This window comes from Balaenoptera physalus, assembly GCF_965194825.1.
Source record: "Balaenoptera physalus genome assembly, chromosome: 7".
In the NCBI taxonomy this organism is placed as follows: Eukaryota; Metazoa; Chordata; class Mammalia; order Artiodactyla; family Balaenopteridae; genus Balaenoptera; species Balaenoptera physalus.
Window position 1 is genome coordinate 33,190,029 of NC_138886.1, and position 27,143 is coordinate 33,217,171.

At 48.9% G+C, this 27,143-nt stretch overlaps 1 protein-coding gene across 5 annotated transcripts in view; it reads left to right on the top strand.

Moving 5' to 3' along the window:
* Nucleotides 1-367: 367 nt before the first annotated feature.
* The window catches only part of ANKS6 (ankyrin repeat and sterile alpha motif domain containing 6), a 68,743-nt gene continuing 41,967 nt past the window's right edge, over nucleotides 368-27,143 (top strand). For all 5 annotated transcript variants that reach the window (XM_082468560.1, XM_082468563.1, XM_082468561.1 and 2 more), the window contains exons 1-7: nucleotides 368-7,843; nucleotides 15,165-15,661; nucleotides 20,579-20,623; nucleotides 21,321-21,525; nucleotides 22,541-22,647; nucleotides 24,711-24,859; nucleotides 26,174-26,372. In XM_082468560.1, the coding sequence (XP_082324686.1) occupies nucleotides 6,876-7,843; nucleotides 15,165-15,661; nucleotides 20,579-20,623; nucleotides 21,321-21,525; nucleotides 22,541-22,647; nucleotides 24,711-24,859; nucleotides 26,174-26,372 (2,170 nt within the window). In that variant the 5' untranslated portion in view covers nucleotides 368-6,875. The remainder of the gene's footprint in view (nucleotides 7,844-15,164; nucleotides 15,662-20,578; nucleotides 20,624-21,320; nucleotides 21,526-22,540; nucleotides 22,648-24,710; nucleotides 24,860-26,173; nucleotides 26,373-27,143) is intronic.

Below are 27,143 nucleotides of genomic sequence, written 5' to 3' on the forward strand. Positions count from 1 at the left end.
AATGCAGCCAAAAATAGATAAATAAATAAATTTATAAAAAAAAAAAAAAAGAAAAATAAGAAAATCCAATGATGAAAGTACTGGATGAAAAAACCCAGAGACCATTATGGAAAAGATTTATAAATTTGACTACATAAAAATTTTTAAATTCTGTAAAGCCCCAAATAATATAAACTCAAAAGACAGAAGACAAATCAGAAAGACATATTTGCAGATGACATTTACCCAGTATGTGAATCAACAGGGAAATAAAAAGAACAAACAGAAATAAAAATGACCAAAGGATTTGAAGACAGCTCCCACAAAAAAGAGATCTAAAATGGTCTGTAAATGTATCGTAATATGCTCAACTTCTCTACTTAAAAAGCATGCATGGGGCTTCCCTGGTGGCGCAGTGGTTGAGAATCTGCCTGCCAATGCAGGGGACACGGGTTCGAGCCCTGGTCTGGGAAGATCCCACATGCCGCGGAGCAACTAGCCCCGTGAGCCACAATTACTGAGCCTGCGCGTCTGGAGCCTGTGCTCCGCAACGGGAGAGGCCGCGACAGTGACAGGCCGGTGCACCGCGATGAAGAGTGGCCCCCGCTTGCCGCAACTAGAGAAAGCCCTCACACAGAAACGAAGACCCAACACAGCCAAAACTAAATAAATAAATAAATAAATAAAAAATAAAAATAAAAGGAATTCCTTTAAAAAAAAAAAAGTAAAATAAATATCCTTTAAAAAAAAAAAAAAAAAAGCATGCAAACTAAACTTACTCCAAAATATTTTTTTCACCTATCAGATTGGCAAAGATTAAAAAGGTTATTAATTCCAGTGTTGTCAAGGATGTGAATAAACAGGCACTCTTATCCAGTCAGTAGGAATGCAAACTGGTACAACCTTTTGGAAAGCAATTAGGCAACATTTATTTGAAATGTTAATGTTCGTATCCTTTTGATTCTGCAATTTCACATCTAGGAATTTATCTAACAGAAATAGATTCATAAGTGCTCAAGAGATAAGCTTATAGGAAGCTTATCGCAGTATTGCAGGGGTCCCCAACCCCCTGGCCGTGGACCGGTACCGGTCCTCAGCCTGTTAGGAACCAGGCCTCACAGCAGGAGGTGAGCGGCAGGCGGCAAGCAAAGCAAATGAAGCTTCATCTGCCCATTGCTCCCCATCACTCGCATTACTGGCTGAACCATCCTCCTCACACCCCCCCACCCCAGTCTGTGGAAAAACTGTCTTCCACAAAACCAGTCCCTGGTGCCAAAAAGGTCGGGGCCCGCTGCAGTATTGTATATAAAAGCAAAAAGTTGGAAACAACCCAGATATCCATTAACAGTAGATTATAAAATGAAGTACTGCACATCCATACGCTAATATACCACAGTGTCATTAACAAGAATGACATTAATTCTAAGTGTTTAACATATAATGTGTTTAAGATGCATTGTTAAGTCAAGAAAATCAAGTTGTAGAGCTGTATGGATAGTATGATCCTATATGGGTAAAATAGATTAATATATACAAAGGAAAAGCTCTAAAGAAATATTCACCAAACCATTAACCATATTATATTTATTTCTGATTAGTGAGATTCTTTGGCCCTTTCATTTTCATTCCATTTTTTTTTTCAACGAATACTTATTGATTACCTACCACTTGGCAGGCAATGTACTAGATTCAAGGGATATGATGGTAAACACCCAGAACCATTGATCTCAAGAAGCTTACATTCTATATTTCTACAACATTGGAACTCTTTACAACACATATTATCATCTAATTAGGAAGATATTTTAAGGTAAATAAATACTCTTTAGAGATTATTTTACATCCAAACCCTCCTTACCTCCTTTCTAATCCATTGCACCAGTCTCTGATCCCCCATCCCTCCTTTCCAACCTGTTTCCTCTCTTTTCCTACAACTACCCAACTCACACCCAGTTTTTCTGCCCAACTTGTGGTCTAGCTCTCCCATGAAGCTGTCAGTGCCACCCTCAAACTCTGACACTTTCCTCTGAATTGATAACAAAAGCTAACAGACCACCCTGTTCCACAATCATGTGGGATTCCCTGGGGGCCAGGGGCTGTGTCCTTATCATCCAACACACATAATGTCTGGCACACAGGAGGCACTCAATTAATGCTGGTTGAACAGGGATTGTGTCGGTGATGGAGGTACACCACTCAGACGGCCCTTCAAGAGAACCTGCTGCAGGGAGAACAGTTGACTGAGAGCCTCTAGCTGCTATGCCTTCGGGTCCTCCGTGATATTCTTGCTGAGGCTACAGTTCCTCTGGTTTCTCCCAGTGATCGAGCATGGGAGGGACACCAGAACCCAGCCATTTCTGTTTGATGCAGGAAGACTTAGCAGACTCCCTTTGCCTGGGGACTCCCCATCAGCCTGGTCGAGTCATTCCCAGAACTGAAGGGCAGTCTGAAGCTCTTCCTACCCAAGCCTCCTCCCTTTCCACTCTCTTTTCCCAGTTGTCAGACCTGCATCTGGGTCTGAAGGCTCTCCTTCCCTTTTCTTCTTCCTTCCACCTTTATCCTATACAAGCATTTCTCCCAGGAAAAAACATTATGGCATTTGATTCTTAGAGGACCCAAACCAACCTAGGGATCAGTGAAAAGGTACTGGAAGAGAGTTCATAAATAAGACGACTGTAGATACACTTGCAGAAGAGATTTATGTATAAAGATGTGCTGGATCCATTCTTCCAAACCTTTGTGCACACAGATCACCTGGGAATGGTGTTGAAATGGATTCTGGTTCAATAGGTCTGGGGTGGACCCAAGATGCTGTATTCCTAAGAAGCTCCCAGGATGTACTGATGCTGCTGGTCCAGGGACCACAGTTTGAGCAGCAAGGTGCTGGAATCTTTATTTGCCCCGCTCGGTCTCTCCTCCCTGGGAGGCTGACTGTGAGGACCACATCAGTAGGCTCTGAACCTCAGGCTAACAGTTATGTTTGGCCAATGAGGAGCACTGGCAAGAGATCAGAGGGCAGGAAGAGGATGAGGTCAGAGGTTTTTATTCCTCGGGGGATTGCTTCCTACTGGGTTGCCGTAGGATGGCTGCATCCCTCTACCAAAGGCCAAACTCCTATCAGGTAGATCTCTCCAGTTTTCTCTCTTGCAGAATTCCAGTAACTGCTCTCTCCCTTTCCCCCTTCAGGCCTGGGGTGGTGATGGCTCCCTACTGTTACCAGCCTCTGAGTACTGCATCATCCCTTGTGACTCTTAGTAAATACTGCCCACATGTCTGTAATTAGTTCTTTAGTAAACGGTCCTCATTTCCTCAGCCAAATGTGCCAGCTGTCTCCTGCTGGGACCCTGACTGCTACAAGTGCTGTTCAATGCAGAATTTTTTTTATAATAGCAGAAAACTGGAAACAACCTAATTGTGCATCATTAAAAAATGATTAAATAAATTACAGTACATCTGCTTAATGGTGTTACATGCAACAATTAAAGAGGATGCAGTAGGGACGTCCCTGTTGGTCCAGTGGTTAAGAATCCGTATTGCAATGCAGGGGACTCGGTTCGATCCCTCGTTGGGGAACTAAGATCCCACATGCCGCAGGGCAACTAAGCCCACGTGCCATAACTACTGAGCACTCGGGCCACAACTAGAGCCCGTGTGCTACAACTAGAGAGAAGCCCGCGCCTGGCAACAAGGAGCCTGCACGCCACAACTAAGATCCCTCTAGCCACAACTAAGACCCGACACAGCCAAAAAGAAAATAAATAAATATTTTTTTTAAAAAAGGATGCAGTAGATCTATATTAACCTACATGGAAAGATGCCCAAGCCATTTATTTAACGAAAACAGGGTGGGGGAATATTCAGAATAGCATGCATAGTAGGAACCCATTTCTTTAAAAAGTAAAATAGTAAAACATGCATTTGTTGAGGCTTGGATTGCAAGTGACAACAACCCTGCTCAAAACAAACCTAACCAAAAAGAATGGGGGGGGGGATTCTGATTCCATCTTTTTCTATCACTTGTCTCTGCTCTTCTGTGTGGTGGCTCCACTCTCAGGCAGGTTGTCTTCAAGTGGGGGCAGAACGAGCCCCAGCCTGGCTTATGACGTCCTGACAGCTGACAACCTTTAACAAAAAATCCTGCACTGAAGGAATTGGAATGAGCTTGGACGTACGCTAATCACTGAACCACGTGGACTGAGAGTGGGGGAAGGAGGCTCCCCAAAAGAAAGAGGGTGTCTCTTCCCCAAGTAGGAGAGGCAGGACAGGTGTAAGCAATAGAGATCCACTCTAGAGGGAATATTTGTAGTAGACATTTTTTATCCTTTTTGGCTGCCCAGCATGGGAGAGTCTGGAGAGTCTCCTACCTTCTGGGGCACCCACAATGGAGCCTACTTCCCATTATACATGCTGAAAATGCTAGAAATGCACTTTCCCAACTCCCTTTCTGCCAGGCAAAACACATGACCTGGCCAGGCCATTCAGATGCTCCCATCTCTGCCCTGGACTCTGAAGCTGGTGACACCAAAAAGGGCCTGTGCAGACTCCATCCTGGTATAGGGTGCAGCCTGGCATGATTTGGGACATTGTTCTTGGTTGTGGGACCTCCGGGGCCGGTTCTCTGGCCCCGTGGGATCTGTGAGCTATGAACAAAACCTCGTATTAAATCCCCTTTCTTCTTAAATTATCCAGAGGGTTAATTTCTGCTGCTTGCAATCAAGAACCTTGATTAATGCCTATAAGTAGGTGTGCATGTTTGAATATGTATGAAATATTTCTGGAAAGATAAAATAAATGTGAATATTGGTTACCTATGGGAAGTAGGACTGGGAAAGTGGGAAATGGAGGAGGAGGGAAAGGGGCTTTTGCTTTATGCCCGTTTGTATTGTTGGAATTTTTTCTTTTACCATGTATATTACTTTTACAGTGAAACAACTAGGTAGTAAAATATAAGAAAAGACACCTGAATAAATACAATAAGACACGGAAGCAATTGCTCAGGATTTTCAAGGAACCAAGTCTTCATTAGACATTCAAAAGAAAGTCATCCTCAACTCTGTTGTGGTGAACAGAGCCAAATGTGGAAATGAGTGACAGTGTTTGTTTAATTAATTAATTAATTAATTATTTTGGTTGCACAACTTGCGGGATCTTAGTTCTCTGACCAGGGGTTGAACCTGTGCCCCCTGCAGTGGAAGCTCGTGGAGTCCTAACCACTGGACCACCAGGGAATTCCCCACACCTTGTTTTATTGTGCTTTCCTTTATCATGCTTCCCAGATGTGGCATCTTATAGACTGAAGGTTTGTGGCAACCCTGCATGGAGCATGTCTACCAGCACCATTTTTCCAACAGCATTTACCCACTTTGTGTCACTGTCACATTTTGGTAATTCTTGCAATATTTCAAACTTTTTCATTATTACTATATCTGTTATGGTGATCCATGATCAGTGACTTTTGATGTTACTATTGCAAAAAGATTACAACTCGCTGAGGGCTTAGATGATGGTTAGCATTTTTGGCAATAAAGTATTTTTAAATTAAGGTATTTACCTTGTTTGTTTTCTTAAAAACTATTGCACACTTACTAGACTACAGTATAGTATAAACATAACTTTTACATGCACTGGGAAACCAAAAAGTTGCATGACTCACTTTATTGCAGTGGTCTGGAACCGAACCCGCAATATCTCTGAGATATGCCTCTACCACCTCCCACATGGCCAAAATGATTAACTCTATCCCTGAATCTCACCCACTCAAACACTTTCCATGACTCTCCATTACTCACAGAATAAATCCCTGGCACTGAAGCGTTTTGCAGTCTGAGCCCTGTGTACTTTCGAGAGACTTTTCCTCATTTTACGCTTCGCCTAGAAGACCTTATCTTCCAGCCCTGCCGGCCCATATCCTAAGGGCATTACCATCTCTGATCTGCCAAAGCAATGACACTTATTCCTTCCTCATGCCCTCATCAAGTTTTGTTCTGTATTATAATTCTATATACTAGACTTAGTCATTTAACAGTCAAGTTAAATGACCTAGCACCTACCATATGTCTAGCTTTTTGCTAGGCTTTGGGACCATAGCTCATAGTCTGTGGAAACCAATTACCCCAGATCAGAATGTTAAAAGTCTGTTACTGTGATGAGAATGTAGTGTAAAGCAATTGGCTGGCAGGGCTGCTCTCGTTAGAATCTTTCTCTTTCCCTCTGCCTGGATTGCACTCTCTCCAAATGTTAGCATGACTTGACTGCTCAATTCCTTCAGGTCTCTTTGCAAATGTCACATTCTCAGTGATATCTTTTCTACCCAACCTATTATAAAATAACATCCCATCCTCTAACCCATTTACTTGGATTCTGTTATGTTCTATTTATTGTTTTAATAACACTCATCACCATCTGACGTACAAGTTACTTACTTGTTTGTGTATTTACAGCCTCTTTCCACTGTCAGGTCCAGGACAGCAGGGATTTTATTTTGTTCCCTGCAGCTTCTCCACAGCCTAAAACAGTGCCTGGCACACAGTAGGCACTCAGTAAATACTTGTTGAGAGTAGAAAGAGAATTGGACTAGATGTCAGAAGACCTGGGTCCTAGTCACAGCTCTCTGTGGGCTTTAGCAAAACACATCCTCTTTAAGCCTCAGGTGCCTCCTCTGTAAATTGGGGGTGATCATCTCGGCCCTTCCCCGCGGCTGACAGCACTGCTGTTAAGGATCAAACAGTGCGTCTCAAACTTTAACGTGCCTCAGAATCACCTGGAGGGCTTGCTAAGATACCGGTGGCTGGGCTCCATACTCGGTTTCCTATTCAGTAGGTCTGGGTGGGATGAGAAAATGTGCATTTGTAAAATGTCCCAGATGGTGCTGCTTCAAGAACCACTGACGAAGAGAGATGAAGGTACAGGAGGTGCTTGTAGGCCTAACGCCAGTCCCAGACAAGTATGGCACTGATGGCCCGGCAGGACATTCTGCGAGGACAGAGTGGACGCATCTGTTCCTTAATTCAGTCAACGACCATTTAGGAGGCGCCAGGTTAGTGCCGGGTGCTGGGGTGTCAGCGGCGCGTGCCACAGGCCAGGCCCGTGAGCCCGTGGACTCAGACCCTGGCCCAGTGGTTGGGAGCTCGCAGTGTAAGGAGGGTAGGGGCGGCCGCTCGGACCTCCGCACGCGGCGGGAAGTATCCGGAGCAGCGGGGAGGGCCACAAGCGGGCGCCGAAAACGCAAAGGCAAACTCGAAGCTCGGCGGCGGACGCAGCTCGAAACTTCCCGGAACCCGCTGTCCAGCCCCCGCCTCCGCCCCCGCCCCCGACGCCGGCGATTGAGGCGTGCCCTCGTCCTGGGCGCGCGCCCGGCACACAGTAGGCGCGCGGCCCGGCCCTCCGCACGCGGCCGGCACATAGTAGGCGCGCGGGCGGGCGGAAGGGGGCGCCGGCGCGCGGTATCCGGGGGCGGAGCCGGCGGAGCCGGCTGGGCCAGCGGCGCAGACAGACGCGGGCCGCTGGCCGCGATGGGGGAGGGCGGGCTGCCCCCGGCTTTCCAGCTGCTGCTGCGCGCCTGCGATCAGGGCGACACGGAGACGGTGCGGCGGCTGCTGGAGCCGGGGGCTGCGGAACCGGCGGAGCGCGGCGCGGAGCCCGAGGCGGGCGCGGAGCCGGCGGGGCCCGAGGCGTCCGGGCCCGGGGCGGGGGCGGCGGCCGGAGCGCCGGTGCCCGTAGATTGCTCGGACGAGGCGGGCAACACGGCGCTGCAGTTCGCCGCGGCCGGGGGCCATGAGCAGCTGGTGCGCTTCCTGCTGCGACGCGGCGCCTCGGTCAACAGCCGCAACCACTACGGCTGGAGCGCCCTCATGCAGGCGGCCAGGTGAGGGGTCCGGGGCGCCGGGGGGTCCGGGGTGGTGTCCAGCGGCCCTCGGGGCGCGGGCGGGCTCAGGCGGCCGGACCTGCCCGGCGGTCCCCCGCAGATGCCCCGGGAGATAAAGAGTGAAGGACTGGTTCGAGAGAATTGGAATGGTAAACTTTGAGTAGCTTGGGATACGACGAGAAGTGGACGCTCTTTTTAATAAAGTAAAATCCGAATCTTAGAAACATTGGCCTTTCAGAACACAATCTGGAGACAGCAAATAGAATCTTAGAGACTTAGAACCTAGTGATGTCCATTTATTACTTCTTGCAACAAGGGTTTTCAAAGAACCTACCTACCAACCCTAGCTTGGCGTTCGGGATGCTGTGGTACCCAGATAAAGTCCCCACTGGAGCAGCTCATATGCCATTGGGTAGGCCAGGTAAAGGAACAGCTTTCACGGGGAAAATTGGGGGAGCTTTTGGAGAGCAGACAGTTTCAGGAAGCGGGGGAAGGTTTCTGGTAAAGATGATGTATGTATTCAAGTAGAGACCTAAGGTTACCTAAGAATTGACCTGGACGGAAGAAGTGCAAGGTGGGAATGGAGTGATAGGAGGCCCGTGCAAAGGTTTGGAAGCCAAAGTGAAATAGACATTGGTAGGACTGCTAGAACGATGTTGTGGCTGGAAGGGGCTGGGAGTAGTGGGAGATGAGTCCTCTCTGGAGAGAAAGAGGCAGATGCACGGTGGCAAGGCTGCGAAAGGTGAGCTACCCTAAGGACACTGGGAAGTAATGGAAGGTTCTAGGCAGAGCAACTGACAGAATGAGATTTATGTTTGGAAAGATCACTTTCACTGCAGTGTGAGGATGGATTGGAGGGGTGAGCTAGAATCAGAAAGGCTGGTTGGTTAGGAGGGGATTGCAGCATTCCAGGAAGAGGTGATGGTGTCCTGGACCAGAGCAGAAATGGCGGCGCGAGAGCAAAGAAATGAGTTTGAGATGTACTCAGGAAGTAGGATGAACCGGACTTGAAACTCTGGTATACAGTGAAGTCTCTCACTCCTGTCAGCCAACTACTTAGGTCCCACCCAGTTTCTTGGAGAAATTCCCCAAGGAGGGAACAGAGGTCATTTGTAATTTTGATGGATATTGCCAAATTGCTCTCCATACAGGTTTATTAGTTTCCTATGGCTGCTGTAACAACTTACTACAAAGCCAGCAGCAATCACATCACTCCAACCCTTGCTTCATCATCACATCTTCTGCCTCCTTTGCCTCCCTCTTCCACATTTAAAAGACCCTTGTTATTCCACTGAGCCCACCTGGATCATCTCCCCTATCTCAAGGTCAGCTGATTAGCAACCTTAATTCTATCTGCAACCTTAATTTCCCCTTTGCCATGAAACCTAACATATTTACAGGTTCTGGGGATTAGGATGTGGACATCTTTAGGGAGCCCATTATTCTGTTGACCACAGTAGTATTAACCAGTTTACCCTCCTGGCAGCAGTGTATGTGAGTGCCTTTTTTTTCCTGCAGCTTCTCCAACAGAGTATATTATCAAACTTTTGGATTTTTGTGTCTGATGAGTGAAAAATATCTCAGTGGGGCTGTGACTTGCATTTGTTAAATTGAGTGAAACGAAACATCTTTCCATATGTATGAGCCATTTGTTTTTCTAAAAGGCATTGAAATCACAACATTCTTACCCATAATCTTCTCATTGTGACCCGATTATATTTTATTTCTGAGTTCATTTCCAAGTGTTACATGGTTGTTCTAGTTTAATTTGTATTTCTGGAAAATTTTTATTCTGCATTATTTTCGTCGTTAAATTTATCGTTTTCAACTGCTGTGTGATATTCCATCCGTGGGCACTACTGTGGTTTGCTTAATCATCCCTTAGCCCTTGGGTATTTATTTCAGTCTGTAAACACACCTAGGTAACGCAGCCCAGTTGTAACACTCGGGCTGCCCATTCACATGGGTAATGCAGTGTTTTACGCACCTATCAGTGTGTTGGGGCTCTTTGTCTTAAGACACTTGATTTCTTGCCCGGAGCCGTCTTGGGTGCCCATAAAACCTTTTGGGCTATGGACCTTACTTCTGAGGTTCCCTGTCTCTCTTAGTGGCCCCATCCACTCTTCCAGGCTTTAAAACTCCAGGTAGGTCCTCAGCCAAGTACCCGTCTGGGCCTTAGCATCTCTCCTTCCCCTCTGCGTTAGTCCAGGCCACACATTTATAAGTGGCCTCCCACTGCTCTCTCTTCTTCCAGGTGTGCCTTCTGTAATCCATCCTCTGCAGAGCTTCCAGATCTTTCTGAAATGAATGTTTGGTTGTGCCTCTCCTGTGATAGCTCCCCTAGTCAGAGCCCTTAGCATGGCATTTGAGGCTCTCACATTCGGACCTCTTCCCAAATCCTCTCTTCTCCTTTCTCCCTGGCTTCCTAAATTCAGGCCAAGATGATATCATCCAGGCCTTCTCTTGTGTCTCCCTGCATGTTCTTTGTTTTTGTTTTTTTAAGTTAACGTTTGTTGAGCATTTACTGTATGCCAAGAATTTCATCTCCACTTCATGAATGAGAATTTGACATTACAAAATCTGCTCATGAGCATTCAGCTAGTCAGCAGATTTGGGGAGTCCAGCCGCAGAGCCCTCACCATAACCATGTACTGGAAACCTCTTCTTCCCCTTCTCCCCTCCGTGAGTGAAGCCCCCCGCTTCCTCCCAGCTTAGTTTCTTCTGGGAAGCCTGCCATGATATCCCCCCTGTTCTCTGGTCTCTCAGCCCTGGGCAGGCCTCTGCAGTAGTGCCCACCACTCCCACGTTATAGCTGGTCACCTTTGTCAGTGACACCCAAACCTGGCCACACATCAGAATCATTGGGATGCTTTTCCAAATCAGATTCCTGAGTTCCCTTTCTGGGATTGTGATTCAGAAGACCCAGGGGAGGGACAGGGACTCTGTGTGACAAGAGGCTCCCCAGCGACGATTCTCCCACATGGTAGGTTTGGGAGCCACTGACGCGCACCTAATCTCTGAACTCCCACCTGGAACCGAGGAGCCCTTAGTGAGCCCCAGGGGCCTTGCTGAGTGAGATTTATGTCTGCAGCACCTGGTTTGCTGCAGGGTGTCTCAAAGACCCTGATCACCATTTTTTGCTGTTAACCAAGTCCTGCAGGATGGTCAAAGTCATCTGATTAATTTCATCTAATGAAATTTGTTAACCTTGATGGGACAGGAGACTCAGAAGAATTAAGCTGAACTTTGCTAACTAATAATTTAACATTTTTAGAGGATTTTCCTTCTTCTCTACAAGTTGGTATTGTAAAAAGAGCTGGAATTTGTGGTCCAAGTGTCCTGACTTTGTCACTTGCAAATCGAAAGGCTCTGGACTAATTACGTTCCTCTTTATTCCTCCATTTATCTTACAGGTGCTATTTTGGAAGCGTTAGCTATGACATACTCTCTAATTTACTATGGTATGTGATAGTCCTATGAGATGATGAGAATTGACTCAACCTGTAGCTGAGCCTAGACAGGGCCTGGGTACTTTAAAATTTATTGTACTCCAGTTTGTGATACTGACCATCTGGACTGTCTGTGCTGGGTTGTGCTCAAGCATTAGCTTGCCTAACCTGCATCAAGAGCTCAGTGTTGAGGAATAATATGTAGGGAGACTTACTAAAGGATACACAGTTTGTCTGACCCTTGGGTCAGGACGGCCAAGTGCATGGCTGTGTGCCGACACGTTCCAGTCTTGCGCTCTTTCTCCTTGAAAGTAGATAGGCCTCAGAGATGGTGCTCCCGGCAGCCACCACTTTCAGTGAAGTGGGATACTATTTATCTTCCCAGCTCTCTGTGTTCCAAAGCTCGTCATTGGATCAGGACCATCAGAGGCCCTGTGCCTGGACTGCAGTTTGGTCTCTTGTGAGTGTTTTAGCATCAGAGATGGTTTCATTCATGTTTTTTTTCCCTATTCTTAAAATGATAACCTTTGTTGAGCACTTAGTTTGTGTCAAGCACTGTGCTAAGTACTTCAAATGAATTAACTCATTCAGGCCACACAGAATCTGAGGAAGCAGGTACTATTGCCGTCCCCATTTTACAGATAAAGAATTGAGGCTCAGAGAAGTTAGGTTACTTGCCCAAGGCCACACAGCTAGTAAGAGACAGAGTCAGATTCACACCTAGGCAGGTGCTCCAGAGCCTATGCTCCCAGCCTCTGCTCTCAGCCATGAATCCTGTAACTCACCGTTTTCCTCTCGGTGTTGGCCACAAGGAAGCCGCTTGCCAAATTTGCTAAACACTAAAGGGACAGCTTATATGGTATTTACTTTGGCTCTAATTTCACCCTTGGCTTCCTTACTTTCCTCCTCCTGCCCTTCACTTCTCCGCCTGCTAGCATGGCAGAGCTGGCCTCTCAGCCCAGGGCTTTGAGAGTGGGAGTGTGTGCCAGGTCTTTCGATACAGGTGTTAATTGCTGAAAGTAATTGGTAATTGTAGCAGCTGCTCAGAAAGCCCTGAGCTTCCCTATCTTCAGTAATTACCTATTAGAAGCTTAGCATCCACAAAATTATCTCAGCCTTCATTGAATCCTTTTATATTTTCAGCCTAATTGAATGACCTCTTGGGCTACTCATGAGTTCAGAAAGCATTCCAAGTGTCAGCATTTCTGCTCAAATTCAGCGCTTTTCCTCCTCTGTGAGTTTGTTATACCAGAAGAAGTGGGGTTTGGGATTTTAGGGTCTAGGCTCAAGTTTTGACTCCATCACTTCCAAACTGAGAGATTCTGGATTATTGCTTTCCATTGTAATCTTCAGTTTCCTCATCTGTGAAACAGGCATTATCAGTTTATCTCAGGGCTTACTAAGATCCAATAGATAAAAACAGGATTTTTATCTGTTATCTGCTGTCAGGGATTATGCTAGATTTTATCTCATGCTTGATGATGAAATAGAGAAATCTTTTTTTTATTTTTTATTTTTTAAATTTTTTTGGCTGCGTTGGGTCTTAGTTGTGGCATGTGGGGTCTTTGTTTGCGGCCTGTGGGCTTCTCTCTAGTTGTGGCGTGCTGAGTTTTCTCTCACTAGTTGTGACGTGCGGGGTCCAGAGCGCATGGGCTCTGTAGTTTACGGCACATGGGCTCTCTCGTTGAGGAGCGAGAGCTCAGTAGTTGTGGGGCGTGAGCTTAGTTGCCCCGCGGCATGTGGGACCTTAGTTCCCTGACCAGGGATCGAACTTGCGTCACCTGCCTTGGAAGGCGGATTCTTTACCACTGGACCACCAGGGAAGTCCCTAAATAGTGTAATCTTTTAAAGTTATCTACTCCAACGTAGGATACACCAGTTCTTCAGCCATTTCTGTTGCCTGTCTGGGGACCAGCCTCTGCGTGGTTATGCCAACTGTTCATTCACTCACTCATTCATTTGACAAAATTTACTTAGCTCCGCTGTGGGTCTTGTCCTTGGAGAGTGCACAGTCTAACAGGAAGACACAATTATAGAAGGAGGGCCCAGGTACATCAGTAGGGGTGAGGACAGGGGATTGTGGGTGTTCAAGTGAGGGACACCTGAACTGATGTGGGGAGATGATCTGGAAGCTGCTCAGAGGAGGTGAGATCTGAGCTGAATCCTGCAGCAGGATAATGGGTGTGCTTAGACCCGTAGACAAGGACAGGAGGGTACTCTGGCCAGAAAGGCAGGATGGCAGAGGCATGGGAGGAGTATAACTGCTGAGTGCAGGTGAGCATGGCAGTACAGTATGGGAGTTGGGAGGAAGTAAGGTTGACAAAGTTGGCAGGCCTTTTCGGGCAGTGGGAAGTGGGAGAGTGGCCATGAGATTTAGGTTTGGGGAATATCATTATGGAGGATGGGCAGGGAGACAGGCTGGGGTTGCAGCTCTCCACATTTTTGCCAGATTCTGTCCACTCTTGGAGAAGAGGCCAGACAGGCCCAGTTCCCCTGCGGCTGGGGAAGCCAGTTCACCAAGCTCTCCCTCCGAGCTCCGCAGGCTGAGTGACCCGGTGCTGTTCAGGTTCACGTCCCAGAAGGTATTTGTAAGTTCAAAACAGAGTTCAACCTTGGCTCTGCCTCCACAGGGAGGAGGGAGGCCCTGGGTTTAGATGAAGCACAAAACTGCTTCCGTAAAGGAGGGGAACACCACAAGAGATTCATTGGAAAAGCTGCCTCGCAGATGCAGACCTCATGCCGGCATTACAGTCTTGTAAAACCTGGCACCGCCGGCCCCTCTCTTCTTGTTGTTCTTTCCTTTTAGTCCAAGACTCCTTCCAGCTCTGAGCCCAGAAAGATTGCGCCAACCCCAAACGCTGCAAAACAGAACTCTTCTGCCCTCTGGCGGCAGACGAAGGAAGAGATTTTGCTGGGAAAAGGCATCTGTTTTCCTCTTCCTGGTATTAGAGTTGGTGGGTGCGTGTCTGTCTCCCCAGCGTCCCAGCCAGGCAGTCACTCAAGCTTCCCTGGAGAGGGTCTGGCCCAGATCGGATTCTCAGCCGCCAGCAGGGGACATTCCAGCCAGAAGGTGGCAGCAGGCCTCTGGCGAGAGGTGCCCCAGCCCGCCTGTGCTGACCACAGCTACGCCACACTTCTTGGCATGGGGTCCGCTGTCTCATCTCGAAGGACCTTCTGTGCATGTGTGTTTGGGGCTGGGAAGGGTAGACATGAGTCAGACATGGGCCCTGCCTGTGGGGAATGAGAACACAGTCAGAGAGGGAGCTTACCCAGCTCCGAAGCAGAATCACACGAACTCTCTGCGATGTGGGAAGCAGCGTGGTGTAGGGGAAAGTGGGAGGGCAGCAGGATTCAGACAGACCTGGGTTCTGACCCTGTGGCCACCTCTCACCAGCTGGGTGACCTTGGCCTGTTGTGTGATGTAAAATGTTTAAATGATTACAATTATAATAGCTAACATTTATGTGGTGCTTCCTTTGGCCAAGCACTGTTCTAGGTGCTTTATGTATATTTTATATTTATATATATTAACTCATTTAATCCTCCACAGCCCTTGAAGTAGATATAATCATATCCCCATTTTAGAGATGAGGAAATGAAGGCACGAAGAAGCTAAAATTCTTTCTCCAGGTAATGCAGCTAGTGGATGGCAGAGCTGGATTGGAAACTAGACAGGGCAGTGGCTTGCCTTTGTGATGGTGTGTATGCAGGGCCAGCACAGTGCCTGGCAGCAGAAGAAGGCCTTTGATTATAAGCAGCTATTATAACTTTAATAGTTAACGATTCAATAATTAATAATTAAATAATTACATGAGCTGTCTCCTCATCACTGCCCCATGTTTAGTGTCACTAATTGTCCATCTTCCTGGCAGATTTGGACATGTGAGCGTGGCACACCTCCTTTTGGATCACGGGGCTGATGTCAATGCCCAGAACCGGCTGGGGGCCAGTGTGCTCACTGTGGCCTCTCGGGGTGGCCACCTGGGCGTGGTGAAGCTGCTCCTGGAAGCCGGTGCCTTCGTGGACCATCACAAACCCTCAGGCGAGCAGGCGGGGGACGGCAGGGACGAGCTCCTGGACGTCACGGCCCTGATGGCCGCCATCCAGCATGGACACGAGGCTGTGGTGCGTCTACTGATGGAGTGGGGTGCAGACCCCAACCACGCGGCCCACACTGTGGGCTGGAGCCCGCTGATGCTGTCGGCACTCCTCGGGAGGCTTGGCACGGCCCAGCAGCTGGTGGAGAAGGGGGCCAACCCGGACCACCTCAGTGTGCTGGAGAAGACCGCCTTTGAGGTTGCACTTGACCGCAAGTACAGGGACCTTGCAGACTACCTGGACCCGCTGACCACTGTCAGACCCAAGACAGGTCAGGCTGCGCCACCGCTAAACTACCCCCTCATCCCGCCGTGGCCTCACAGAGGACCCCAGATTGTGTTTATAAATTTATTTATTTATTTATTTATTTATTTATTTTTGGCTGTGTTGGGTCTTCGCCTCTGTGCAAGGGCCTTCTCCAGTTGCAGCGAGCGGGGGCCACTCTTCATCGCGGTGCGCGGGTCTCTCACTATCGCGGCCTCTCTTGTTGCGGAGCACAGGCTCCAGACGCGCAGGCTCAGTAATTGTGGCTCACGGGCCCAGTTGCTCCGCGGCACGCAGGATCTTCCCAGACCAGGGCTCGAACCCGTGTCCCCTGCACCGGCAGGCAGATTCTCAACCACTGCGCTACCAGGGAAGCCCCCCAGATTGTGTTTAAATGGCAAACGCCGAGGGGTGCCCAGACAGAAGGGCATGTGGAAATCACAGTGCAGCCTGCGGGGCAGTGGGACTTAAAATGTGCCGTGGGGGAGAATCAGGCAGGGGTGCCTGCCACGTGCAGGTTCCTGGCCCACCCTCCCTCCAGAGAGTGATTTGGTAGCTCTCAGAAGAGCCTGGAAACCTGCACAGCAAGGCCCCTCCTTCCTAACCAGATGATTCTGGTGCAAGAGGTTCTGGGATCCTTCTAGAATGGGTCAGCAAACTTCTGTAAAGGACCAGATAATAAATATAGTATTTTAGGCTTTGTGGGCCACACAGTCTCTGTCGTAACCACTCAGTTCTGCTAGAATGAAAGCAGCCTACGTGATATGTCACGGAGTGGGTGGGGCGGTGACCAGGAAAACTATCATTCTAAAAACAGGCATAGGGGTAGTTTTGGCAACCCCTGCTCTAGAACAGTGTGCCTAACCTCAGCTGCCAATGACCAGTCCCCAGAGACTAATTCACATAAAATTTAGCCTACTTTTCAGTTGTGTTTTTTCAACACCTATTAGTGTATCCTGTTTCTTTTTCCTTTTTGCCATCTTTCTGGCACTTAAAGAGATGTCTAAACAATCCTTAGCAAATCTGCTACAGGACATATGTTTCAAAACCTCTAGTTCATCATGTGCAGTAGAATCGTGTAATGCAGAGTCACACAGCCTCAATACCCTCTGTCTGTGATGCTGTGATTTCAGTGGCAGGCCTGAGACAGCCTGGGCTGTAAGGCTGGGCTGCAGCATGTGAGCACGTAGGACTGAAAGGTAAAGATTGGAAGAAAAGGTCGTCAGACAGACAGGCTAAAAAGACTTGAAAGTGTTGAAAGGTTTGAACCATCCCAAGAATATGGAGTAGTCCTGTCAATCACTTTGTAAATCACCTACACTTCAATTAAAAAAAAAATTCAAATGGCCAATAAAAAAAAAGTTCCATCAATCAAAAGATGCTGCACATTTGGGAAATGCCTATTAGAAATACACTATCGGGTCAAAAAACTCTGAAATAAACATGTTGAAAAACCCTGTAACAACAGAGAGATGGCGAAAATGAAGAGAACGCCAAACAGAAAGGAAAAAGAAGTAAAGTTTAGGAAAACCTATCTGGAGCCGGGAGACCTCTTTACTTTGTGCAGATTGGACAAGTGAGGTCCAGAGAGGAATAGAGGCTGGTCAAAGGTCATATACCGGTTAGAAGCTGAGTGACACTCAGAAGGTGAGGGAATCCATGGGAAGAGCACGGGGATGTGACTCCGCCCAGTTGCAGCACTTGTAGGGCCTCTGGGAGCTGGGCACGCTTGTAACTCTCTCTGAGCCTTCCTTTGCCTCTTGTGTAAAATGGGGTTAATGACAACCACCAGGTGGTCATGAGCAGAAAATAAGCTGGCCTCTGGTGTGTGAGCCCTTGGGCTAGAATGTAATAGCAGTTCAGTGTTAGGTCCTGGGGAAGAGTTACAGTTGGAAGGTAGGGCTCCAGCCTCACACAGGGTGTTTTCCTTGACGCAAGGCTGCTGCCCTCCTTTAAAGGCTTTGGTTCCGTTTGTCTCTGTAGCCAAGATCGGGAAGGGAACTGCCTTCTCACGTCCCTGCTGTGCCAATAGGCAGACTCTTACCTCGCCCCCCCCCGGGGAGGTTGGCTTCAGCCATGTTGCAGGTGAGGGAGATCAGGCAACCCGCTCAAGGCCTCCACCCTAGAAGTCGACAGTCTGGAACTTGCACCCTGCCTGTAGCCACTGAGCTGTGCCTCTTGTACTGCTTATTCTCCTCCTTCCTCAGATTTCCCCCAGCCGGCGTTCTGGGGTCTTAGCTCCCCACGTGCCTCCTTAGGCACTGCCCTGGCACCCTGGGAAGGCGATGCCCTCATCTCCTCAAGGTGCGGTGGGGCAGACACAGTGGTGGGCGTGCCCAAGGTCACCCTCTACCAGGATCCACCCAGCCTTGCCCGTGCTGGCCAAGGGACCTTGGACCAGCTGCCTGCGTTCTCTAAGCTTCTGTTTCGTCATCCATAAGTGGGGGACGGGAGTACCCCCTGCCTCACAGGACTGCTGTGAGGATCAGGTGAGGTCCTCCCAGCCCAGAGGGAGCGCTTGAGAGATGCTGGCAGCTGCCTCACCCCTGTTACTGTAGTCATCCTATTTGATGGGACCGGGTCATGGTTACGAGCAGACTTCCCCATCGAGCAGACCTGGGTTTGAGGCTCAGCTCTCCCACTTTGTGGCTGGGAGGCCTTGTTTTCATTGTCCCTCCAGGACTCCAATGTCCTCTTTCATAAAACAGCCATAATAAATGCACTTACCTTGTGAGGTCCTATGAGCTGTGGTAAGATAATGCCTGTAAAATACATACCCCAGTGCCTGGCACATAAGAGCAGTGAGTGGAAGCTACCAAAATGGATTTTTATTGACCATTCATTCATTCCGTTACTCTGCAAGTATTTGAGTGCCTACTATGTACCAGGCACTGTTCTAGGCACCAGCAAACAAATCAGACCTAATCCCTGCCCTTGAGGACGTTGGCCTCTGTAGGCGAGACAGCCAAGAAACAGGAAATAAGCATATTAAATAAAATAAGTTACATAGAACGGTAGGTGGAAGTACCATGGTGGGGAAGAAAAAAAACAGGGGCGAGGTGGAAGGTGTGGGAGCAGTGGAGTTGGGGCGATACAGGCCACCGTATGAAATAGGGCCGTTGGGTGGCCCCCTTGAGGTGAGAGTTCAGCCTACTTGCAGGAGCTGAGGAAGTGCTCCATGCGGCCTCTCAGGGAAGAGCCTTTGGGTAGGACAGCAGCAAGGGCAAAGGCTGTGTTACTAATAATGACAGATTATTAAATGAATAACGTTAGGCCCCAGCTTTTTTTGTGAGATGCCAGGAAATCCACCCCCCACCAGGGCCTTGGAGATCCCCAGCTCTCTCCCTTGCATTAGCTGCAGGACAGGATATCTTTGAGGCTGTAACTGTCATTGTGACACCCTCCCCACCCCCACTGTGGTTGTTCCTTGGGCTATGGAAGGGTCCCTGGAGTTGCTCTGATATTGATGCAAAAACTGGAGCCTGGAGTGAAGAAAGGACCAGCCCAGGGTCACTGGGCATCAGGCACAGCTTCCTGGGGTAAGACTAGACTGTCAGTGATTCACTTGTACCAGAAGGTTGCTTAGCAACCAACACTAGGGCCAGGTGACACACGCTTTTCTGTCAAAGAGTCTTGGCATGAGAAGGCCCTGGCCCACAGCAAATTAGACTCTTAAACACTTAAAGGAACGAGACATATTTTTTTAAACCAAAATACAGAATCATTTCTTAATAGTATTTCAAAGGCAAAATTAGACACTTGGTTCCATGGCCCTGTGTATACTTCCTTATAAGAGCCCTGGAGTTAACTAGTACCTTTTCTGGGGTGGGTGCTGGTCACTAGGAAAGATAATAAAAATTGCCCTTTTTTTTAGAATAGAGCCTAAGAATTTCTGAAGCATATTCCCATCTATATTATCCACCCCCGCAACCACCACATGGTCCCCATGTTAGTGTGTTGTCCCCACATTAATGATGAGGAGACAGATCTCTCTGGAAACATGCATTCAGATTCGGGTACTCTGACTCCAGACTCCGTGCTCCTTGTGCCACGCGGCACCTTCCTCCCAGCTGCCGGAGGGGGCTGATCTGGGATTTGGCCCAGAGTCACAGGTTTCCTCCTGCAGCTGCTGCATCCCCCCGGAGTTAGTCAAAGGAAGTCCTACGTGTGCACACCAGCGAAGAGCCTGGTCATGAGGATGGATGCTTTCTGACAGGGAGGAGCAGGGTACCCGCTAGCCCAAGCTTCGAGGAAGATGACAGAGAGCAGGTGAGGGAGGGGCTAGCCCTGGGTGGGCGCAGCAAGGCCCAGCACGGAGACATCAGCTGGGCAGTCACCTGCTGGGAGCTGCATCTGCAAGTCTGGGGTAGGGGTGACTTTCATAATCATTCAGATGGCTGCTTATTTGGGAAGGAAAGCAAATATTAGCATTGGCTCTTCTGGTGGCCACAACCATGACCTCCTCTGGGATTAGCTGCTCAGTGTCTCAGGGGTCCTCTGCTCTGGAATTACCTCATGGTTGTACATTTAGTTTTTAGAATAAAAGAATCATTGTTTCTTTTTAAAATCTTCATAGGAATCCAGATTTTCCCAAGACTATACTTTTCCGTTCTATCTGAGAAAGGCCATCCCAAAGTTTGGAATGCCTAAAAATGGCTGCTTTATGAGTTGTGGGTTCGGGAAATGGTCTGCTCATTCATGTTTTCTTGGCCAGATGACCTCCCACAGTCTGTGTCTGAAGCATTTTCAGACACTTTGACAATAGCCCTTCCAGAAAGTCTGCTGGAGTCATCTCAGGTCTCTGATTAGACTGCTTTTGAGAAGCAGATCATTTTTAAAGCTAGGCTGGGTCATTACACCCTTGTGACTTTTCTGTTGTTTCAGACCTTTCCGTGGTTAACTTGTAAAATCTTTGTTTACCCAGATGAGGAGAAAAGGCGACCTGATATTTTCCATGCACTGAAAATGGGTAAGCGCTTTAGAAAATCTTTTTTGGATATTTAAGAATACAGTGCTATTTTTTTCCAACCTAATTAATATTTATAGTCCTTTTCAAGGCCACCCAGAGTATTTGAGAAAGAAACAGGCATTTTGTTGTTTCCTGACTCTAATTTCACCCAGGGAGTTTCAGACCCTGGAGTCTGGTAGTCATGCTGTTTTACACACAGATTCCAGACTGCTCTCTCAGGCTCCCTCTGCCTCTCTGGCTAAACCCTGTGGCTATGTCCTGGCTTTTACTTACCTCTAAAATGCCTGGCTGCCCACCTACCCACTCCACTCTCTTTGTAATGAAGGGCTATTTAGCCTAATATTGCCTCTCCTGAAATAGACCCCCACCTCCAGGAAGCTCGCCCTTATCCTCACCTCTCAGGGAGACCTGAGCTCTCCTTCTGCGTGCACATTGCCCTTCATCACCATTCTTTTAAGATATCAATAACATTTCTCTCTTTTGGTAAAGCTGTTTGTGTGCTTGCCTCCATCCCTCGTAGACGGAAGGATTTGAGAGTGCGGGCTACCTCTGACTCACCTTTGTAGCCCCTGCGATGCCCAGTAGCCCAGTGCAGAGGCTGGCTTAGCACATCTGTTACATGAAACCACTGGGTAAATAATCCTGCGGTACCAGGCCCACGGATCACCAGGACTTCTGCTTCTGCTTCTGTTTGCAGGAAACTTCCAGCTGGTCAAAGAGATTGCCGATGAAGACCCCAACCACGTGAATCTGGTTAACGGGGATGGGGCGACCCCACTGATGCTGGCAGCTGTCATGGGGCAGCTGCCTCTGGTGCAGCTACTGGTTGAGAGGCATGCTGACGTGGACAAGCAGGACAGCGTGCATGGCTGGACGGCCCTCATGCAGGCCACCTACCACGGGTGAGTGCCAGCTCCACTCCCTCAGTGGGGAGGCTAAGATGTCCCGGGCTGAAATAGGGTTCCTCATGGGTTTCTGGTACCGAGATGCTACAGATAAGCCCCCCAATTATGAAGATGTTGAGGCACTCAAAAAAGACTAAAAGCCACGCAGGCTCAGTCTATCCTGCATTCCTACCCTTTGTGTCCAGATTTCCTGTTGCCTTGGCACACAATTTCACCTGTGGCCATGAGAAACCATGCAGAAGGAAGGTTTTATACTGAAAGATAAGTTTCTGTGGGTTGGTTTCAGTTGAGCGAACAGATTAGTTCTTTTGGAGTTTCACATTGATGTATATAGCAGCCCGTCTGTTGCCCCTGTTGGGAATGAATATGGGCCATTTGTACCACTGGCTTCTCGTCTGATGGTGAGGCTTGTCCTAGCCCTCGTTTTGAATAGGCGTCAGCGTTGACTGGTGCTTCTGTATCCCTTCTCATCCAGTCATCCCTCTGCCCTCCTGGATGCCTCCTCCTTGGGGTGGGCTTGACCAAGAGGCAGGGATCTGCATACAGCCTTATACCTACTCAGTGATCTGATTCCAAATTAGGGGCTCCACCCTTGTCCTGCTTCAGGTGATCAGAGCAGTCTCCTGCATCCTTTTGAAGTGGTTTCTTTCCTCATTTGATAGGCCTCAGGCTTCCACATCAAACACCCTGGCCTGCAGGAGGCTTCACGTTTCAGCTACAGGAGTCCTGATTTGGGGCTGGAGGGGCAGGGCCTGCATGTGGTCCTGGGGGCCAGTACTTTTGGGGCAGAGCCCTTGGTTTTTGTTTTGATTGTGGAAGGATCACTCAGGCTTTGATTTCTGTCATGGCTGCCCACAGTGTAGGGAACAAGGGCTGGGAGACACAGCTTTCCAAGCCCTTTTACAGGTGCAGAGATGCTGCTGTAGTTAAAGCCACCACTCATGTTGCCCAGAAGCAAGGCCGTGCTTTCCCTTTCAGTGGGTCTCACTCTGGCTTTTTCTCTCTTCCACAGGAACAAGGAGATTGTCAAATATCTGCTAAACCAAGGAGCTGATGTCACTCTTCGTGCAAAAAACGGGTACACGGCCTTTGACCTAGTGATGCTGCTGAGTGATCCTGGTGGGTTGTTTCTGGAAAAGAGTTTTAAGCCTGCCGGGTTCTCTGGCTGGAAATCGAGATAATCACCTGTGATTAAGCACTTGCTTATTCAAGGGGGAAGCCACTCTCAAACTCCCAGAGCTCCCCACACAGCCTCAGGCAAGTCTTCGCTCCTCCCAAGGAGGGCGGAGCTGGGACCAGGTAGTCCCTGAGGCCTCTCTCGGCTCCAGCCTTCTGGGAGTGTCCAGGAGGGAAGGCCTTGGCAGTCCGCACAAATCCTAGATTGGTATTTGTGCTCCCAGCCAGAACCTGATTGACTCAGGAGGAAACAGGCCCCTCTCATGAGCAGAATCAGACGAAGCAGTGACCCCCGTGGCTTAATTGTGTAGGTGGAGGCTCCAGGTCAAGGGTCCTGTGCTGGAGGTGTCGCCATTACTAAGCCCCCAGCTGGCACTTCAGACCCTCCCCCACTTTGACAGGCCTTCCTCTGGGACCTGGGGCTTCCAATTAGCCAGCTCAGGGGGCAGGGTCTGTCTTACCTATTGTCTCTCTTGTGACCCCGGAGTTTCAGCCCAGAGCGGGAGAAGCTGGGAGGCCCTCCTGGCCCGCAGGCTCTGAGCCCTGAGCCGGATTCTAACCAGCTGGCGGTGGAGGGGAGGACTTTGCCTCCTCAGTGTCCGGTGGAGGGACTCCTGCGGCCTCCCTTAGCTGTGGAGGTGGCAGGCCGAGTGCCATTCCTCACCGCCAGCAACACCTCCCTCACCACCCTCCCCTCCTGCGGGCCCCACGCATCAAAGATACGTGCTGGTCCTGTTGTATCCTGGAAGAGCAGCGAGGGAAGCAGAGCTTCTCGTCTGCTTGTAGAGGGGAGGGGCCCGGAGTCTGGGAAGACTTGAGCCCTGCTAGAGAGGTAGGGCCCTCCACCCAAGTGCAGTGATCTCGCTCCTCACGCGCCTAGGGTTCACATCATTCGGAATCAGTCTCCCGGGGACCCCGGGCTCCTCGCACACATGCTTTCCTCTGAAAGACTCGTCTCTTTCCCTGTGTCTCTTCCCGCCCCACCCCTTCTCCCCCACTCCCTTTACCAATAAAACAATCTACCCCAATGGATTTTTTTTTTCCTAGTGGGTTTAAAAATGAAGTTTTTGCCTGAAATTTTCAAAGAAACACATGCTTATTATTGAACACTTGGAGAGAAAAAAAGGAAACAGTCATCAAGAGAAAAGCATATTAATAGTTGGTAGTATTTTCTTCTCAGTCCTGTTTGTTGTTTTTTCAATAGCCTAGTTGAGTTAATAATAACTAATACTACTTAACCTTTCTTAAGCACTTACTGTATGTTAGGAACTACCTCAAATCCTCCAGATACCTTTATGTGGTGATACTAATGTCACCTCTTAGTCTACCTGCAGTTACGTGGCCAGGGAGGAACAGAGGCAGAATTCAAACCTCGGTCATCTGGCTGTAGAGCCTGTACTTTTTTTTTTTTTTTCTAAACAACAGCTGTTTTATTTTACTTATTATTTGTTTTTAATAAATTTATTTATTTATTTTTGGCTGCGTTGGGTCTTCGTTGCTGTGCACGGGCTTTCTCTAGTTGCAGCAAGTGGTCTTCGTTGCAGTGCACGGGCTTCTCATTGCGGTGGCTTCTCTTGTTGCGCAGCACGGGCTCTAGGCACTCGGGCTTCAGTAGTTGTGGTGCACGGGCTTAGTTGCTCTGCGACATATGGGATCTTCCTGGACCAGGGCTCGAGCCCGTGTCCCCTGCATTGGCAGGCGGATTCTTAACCACCGCGTCACCACGGAAGTCCTGAGCCTGTACTTTTTTAAACCCACCACCCCTCTGCCTTCCTGGTAGGACAGGACTTCTGGCTTTTATTTCTGGTTAAGTGGGTTAAACCCTGCTCACCTGTTTGCCACCTTTTGAAGAGCCAGTGGAGAGGCAGGGACACCTTGATCCTGGAGTAACACAGGCTCTGGAGCTGTGGTGCTGAGTTCTCAGGCTGATGGGGGTCATCTTGGGCCCCCACCCCATGGCCCGACAGACATATTTGCAGGTAAAATGCTGCCTTTTGTGTCCATAGACACGGAACTTGTTCGACTGCTGGCATCTGTCTGCATGCAGGTGAATAAAGACAAAGGCCGGCCCAGCCACTCACCACCCCCGCCCCACTCGAAGGTCCGACAGCCCTGGAGTGTCCCAGTGCTGCCTGATGACAAAGGCGGACTTAAGGTTTGCCTTTTCTTGTCTTAAATGGCGTCAGAGAGCCAGGCCAGAATGGGTGAAGGGGGGAGATGCTTGCCGCTTCCTTGTTACCCAGGGCTGGTGTAGGCTGGGGTGGGGGGCCCAGTAGGGTCAGGAAGTAAGCTGAAGGTGAACAATAGGGAACGCTGGGGACCAGGGAAAACTGGGGTGATCGTAACCACTTAGTGGCCTTAGTCGCTGCTTTGCAAGTATGTGGGTCCATGTTGCCACATGCTCCCATCTTTTTCAGGAGAAACTAGAAACCCAGATTTTGATGCAGAGACACAATTTGTAAATGTAGGGAATTTAAACATTTTTTTTGCATGATGTAGTACTGAGCTGGCCAACCTTGAACACCTCTTCTTCCAGGCCATCTGTCTGTGGCCTGTGCTTTAGTGTGGAAAGTATTTGCTGACTGCACCATTCTAGGATCTCCCTGCGGTCCACAGGCCCCCGTCAGCTTCTTCTAGAAGCCTCAAAACCAAGCTCCAGTTGCCTATTTCTAAACTGCAAGCTGAATGTCTCTCTTTGAATTTCTTACCCTCACAGCCCTGCTCTGCTTGTTGGAAATCAAAATTATTTTTTCCCTTGTCCTGGCTGGGGTTCCAGCACCTTCTCAGATCTGCAGACTTAGCATTCTTCTCATGTTCGTCACTCACTCAGGCCCCTGGATTCTTCCTCACAGTGTTGTTTGCATAGATCTCTTCATTCCTGCCTCACTGCCATCTCTGTAGGCCAGGCCCTCACAGCCTCCCTTTGACGCTGTGCCAGTAACCTCTGAGCTATCGTGGGGTTATGTAGACACCCTAGGGGTGGCACCTGTCCTCTCTTTAGGTGGGAAGGCATCAGCTACAGGAGCAGATGGTCCAGGCCTTGGTGTGGACACCCTGACACCTCTCACACTGTTACTGGAGTAGGGAGAAGGAGGTTATGCAGTAATAGATGTTAAGGTGTTTGGCATTGCCTCTGTGTCCATCTGTCTGTCCCTGTTTGACTGTAAGACATTGAGCAAGTTGACATCCCTGGGTCTGTGTTTCTCTATCTGTGCAATAAGGAGATTGATTAGAAGAGGGTTAGCAAATAGGGTTCACTGCCAATTCCAGCCTATTGGAAAGGCCCCCTAAGGGCTGGGTCAGGAAGGATTTAGAGAGAACCATGGCTTTTGGGAAAGGGTGCTATGGTTGATTGGTAATGCCTGCAGTGGGCCCAGGAGGGGGTAGGGGAAACACGTGTGGAGTGTGGTCACCGTCCCTGGGCTAGGTGTTCTTGGGGCATGACCTCTGCTCTGCACTTCCTTGGCAGTCCTGGTGGAACCGAATGTCCAATCGGTTCCGGAAGCTCAAACTGATGCAGACACTGCCCCGTGGGCTGTCCAGCAACCAGCCATTGCCTTTCTGTGATGAGCCAGAGCCAGCACTGGACTCCACAATGAGGGCGCCCCCCCCAGACAAGATGAGCCGCTCTGGGCTCCCCGATGTGACCCCCACGACCAAAGACAATGGTAAGAAGAAGTTGCATGTGTGGTAGAATTTCCAAAATAGTCAAACCCTGAACCTTTTTGCCCTCATCCTCTTCCCTTTGTCCCACCTCCTGGGCTGATGCCAGAGGTGAGATGCTGTTGGAATGTGACACTGGGGCAGAGTGGCTGGTCTGGCAAAGAAGGGACATAACTGTTGTTAGTGTGGTAGAATGGGGAAGCTGGTGGCACGAGTCCCAGGCTCCTGTCCCATATGCCCTGTTGAGAGACCACTGGCCAGTCACTGCCTCTCTCTTGCCTTCGATCGGTGATTTTCCCACCTGCCGAATGTGATTGGTCTTGCACTGACAGTGTTTTGAAATAGAGTGAATTACCAGGGTTGGGCTGGGGTTAGTGAGCTCCCCACCACTGGAGGTATTCAACAGATTGGATGACTTTGCCAGGGCACTGAAGGAGATTCCCACACTGGTTGGGACGTCAGTTAGATCAGATCCCTTCTAACAGTCAGACTTCCCACACCCAGACTAGATCCTTTGGCACCACTGTTTGAGACAGACTATTGAGCTGGAGGTACCACTGTCTGACCCAGCATGACAGTGGTTTATGGAAAAGCTGAAAACACACTCTAAGATACCTTTTAAGTGCTTTCCTTCTATTCAGATATAGAATACCAATTATTATTAAATATTTAATCACTCAGGAGAATTGGTTTTCCAGGATGAAGGCTGACCTGGTCACTTGTCTTCATGACGTGAACTCTTTGCGGGGGGGTCATTTCAGGAAACTTCTTTTTGT